Below are 2,023 nucleotides of genomic sequence, written 5' to 3' on the forward strand. Positions count from 1 at the left end.
TAACCATTTACAATCGGATTGACTAACGAATATGCTCCCGTTTGTTCCACTGCAACTTTTATCTCGTTGAACACTTCCTTCCAGTTCTCGTTCAGGAATATGTTCATTTCAGGACCTAGATTTGGGTCACCACCGAATAGATTATCAAATTGGTATATAACTCGTTCAATCATGGGGATAACTATTTTTGTGTCTTCTGGGTTGTTGTCGACGTAGTAATACTTTTTACCTTTGCGTTCTTCGATTTTTAGTTTGGCTTTGTAGTCAAGATCAAAATTTTCTACAAATATACAAAATAACATTTAAGAAAATAATTTCTATCGATATTTATTTTTTACTTTGTGTAATACGCATGGTTCCTTCTCCTTCAATCGGCAGGATGAGAATTTTTCCATTCATTTGGTACTTGCCATTGTAAATCATTTCATCTGAATGAAGCAACATGCGGATTTCTGTATCATCAATGCTCATTTCTTTGATTGCTGATTTTTCTAAGCCAGTGAAAACAACGTCTTTTAAAGAAACTTTCAAATCAGCAGTGGCTTGAAGATCAATTTTGGGAACATGAATAGCACGAAAGTTTTGAACTTTAAATGCTGGTTCATCTGATGTTAAAGAAAATAAAATCAATGTTAAAATTTTATATTACATCTTTTGTTTCAGATTTAAATACCATGATCAGTTAAGTAAGTAAGAACATCTTTGAAATTCTGCATCAAACATGCTGAGAGACCATTTTTCTTTGAGCACACCTTGATATAGTCCGCTAAAATATATTTTTTATGCGTTTTTTACCAAACGTTTTTTTAATATTTAAATTACTTACGAACTTTGCAAAATGCATTATTCACAATTATAGCAAAGCAGACCAGAGTAATCCAATACATACGTGTACTCGTATTGCACTTCATTTTAAAAATATGTTATATACTTTCAAATGACCGCTGATATTTATACCGTTCGCTTACGCATGACTTTGTTGCATTTTATCTTGTTTAAGTGGTCCAAAACACGGAAAATTACATAAATGCATGCAAATAATTGCAGAAATGACAGAAATTTTTCATTCTTAAGTTTAGAGTGCATCTTACTAGTTCACCTTCAGAAGTTAAACGCGGTTGCATGTTGAAATTATTTGACAATAGTTAAATTATTATAGTATGGCATATCTGCTAATTAGAACTCATTAGACTTTGTATGAGAACCCATATTTTAGATTTTAAGTGAATAAAAAGGTATAGGTTTTAATTATTTGCCAATTTATAATGGTTGGTGGTTAATTAGACACGCAAAGGTTATTTTAAATTGTTTACGTTTTAAGAAATTGATACTTCAATTTAGAAGATAGTAAAGTGCAAAGGGGAAATTTCAATAGCAAATATCTTGTAAACTAAAAGCTATAGAGGGTAACGGTTTGAAAATTCTGAATCCTCGTGAAATTCTTTATAAGAAAAGAGATTCAAAGATATATGATTATGCAAAGATAACCTATTTTGGGCAGTTTTTACAAATTTTTTCATGATAATTTAGAAAACACTCTGTATCTTCTATGCCCTTAAAGCAATTTAGCGTTTCTTTACGTCATATTGTAGAATAGAAGACCCTTTATAATATCTATTTAACCACAATCCTGAAAACTCTTAAATACTGCCCTAAAATGCTCATTAATTGTTGCAATTTTGCATAAATTTCCGGAATTTCCTTGAAAAACACGCTATATTTGCTAAACCCATATGAAAATTTAGGGTTTTTCATTGTCATAATTTAGTTTAAAAGGCCCTTTACAATATGCATAGGGTTTGCAGCCTTTAAACCTTCAGGAAACTCTCTAAAATGCCCTTCAATAATAAGTGTACGTTAAATTATTAATTTTATTTTAATTTACTAGTTGAAATAAAGCACCGAGTTTGTAAAAATCGTTTATTTTGGTAAATAAACAACATTAACCTAATTCTTTAAAATAATTTTCGGTCGAACAACAGGGTCGAACTAATTTGTAAAAAATATTTTGGCTCGAAGAACA

At 30.3% G+C, this 2,023-nt stretch overlaps 1 protein-coding gene across 1 annotated transcript; it reads right to left on the bottom strand.

The window, feature by feature from the left end:
- Positions 1-4: 4 nt before the first annotated feature.
- On the bottom strand, positions 5-981 carry LOC135803068 (protein takeout-like; the record flags this gene model as incomplete). The annotated part of the gene is made up of 4 exons (XM_065316690.1): positions 827-981; positions 674-766; positions 339-605; positions 5-280 (listed from the first exon to the last, which is right to left on the bottom strand). Coding segments are annotated over exons 1-4 (721 nt in total), but the record flags the coding sequence as incomplete, so codon positions are not given.
- Between the last annotated feature and the right edge of the window lie 1,042 nt (positions 982-2,023).

The sequence above is a fragment of the Atheta coriaria genome, unplaced genomic scaffold (assembly GCF_025399875.1).
Source record: "Atheta coriaria isolate IRGN ID8LTWV9N9 unplaced genomic scaffold, Caltech_Dcor_3.1 scaffold1074_size2023, whole genome shotgun sequence".
Classification (NCBI taxonomy): Eukaryota; Metazoa; Arthropoda; class Insecta; order Coleoptera; family Staphylinidae; genus Dalotia; species Dalotia coriaria.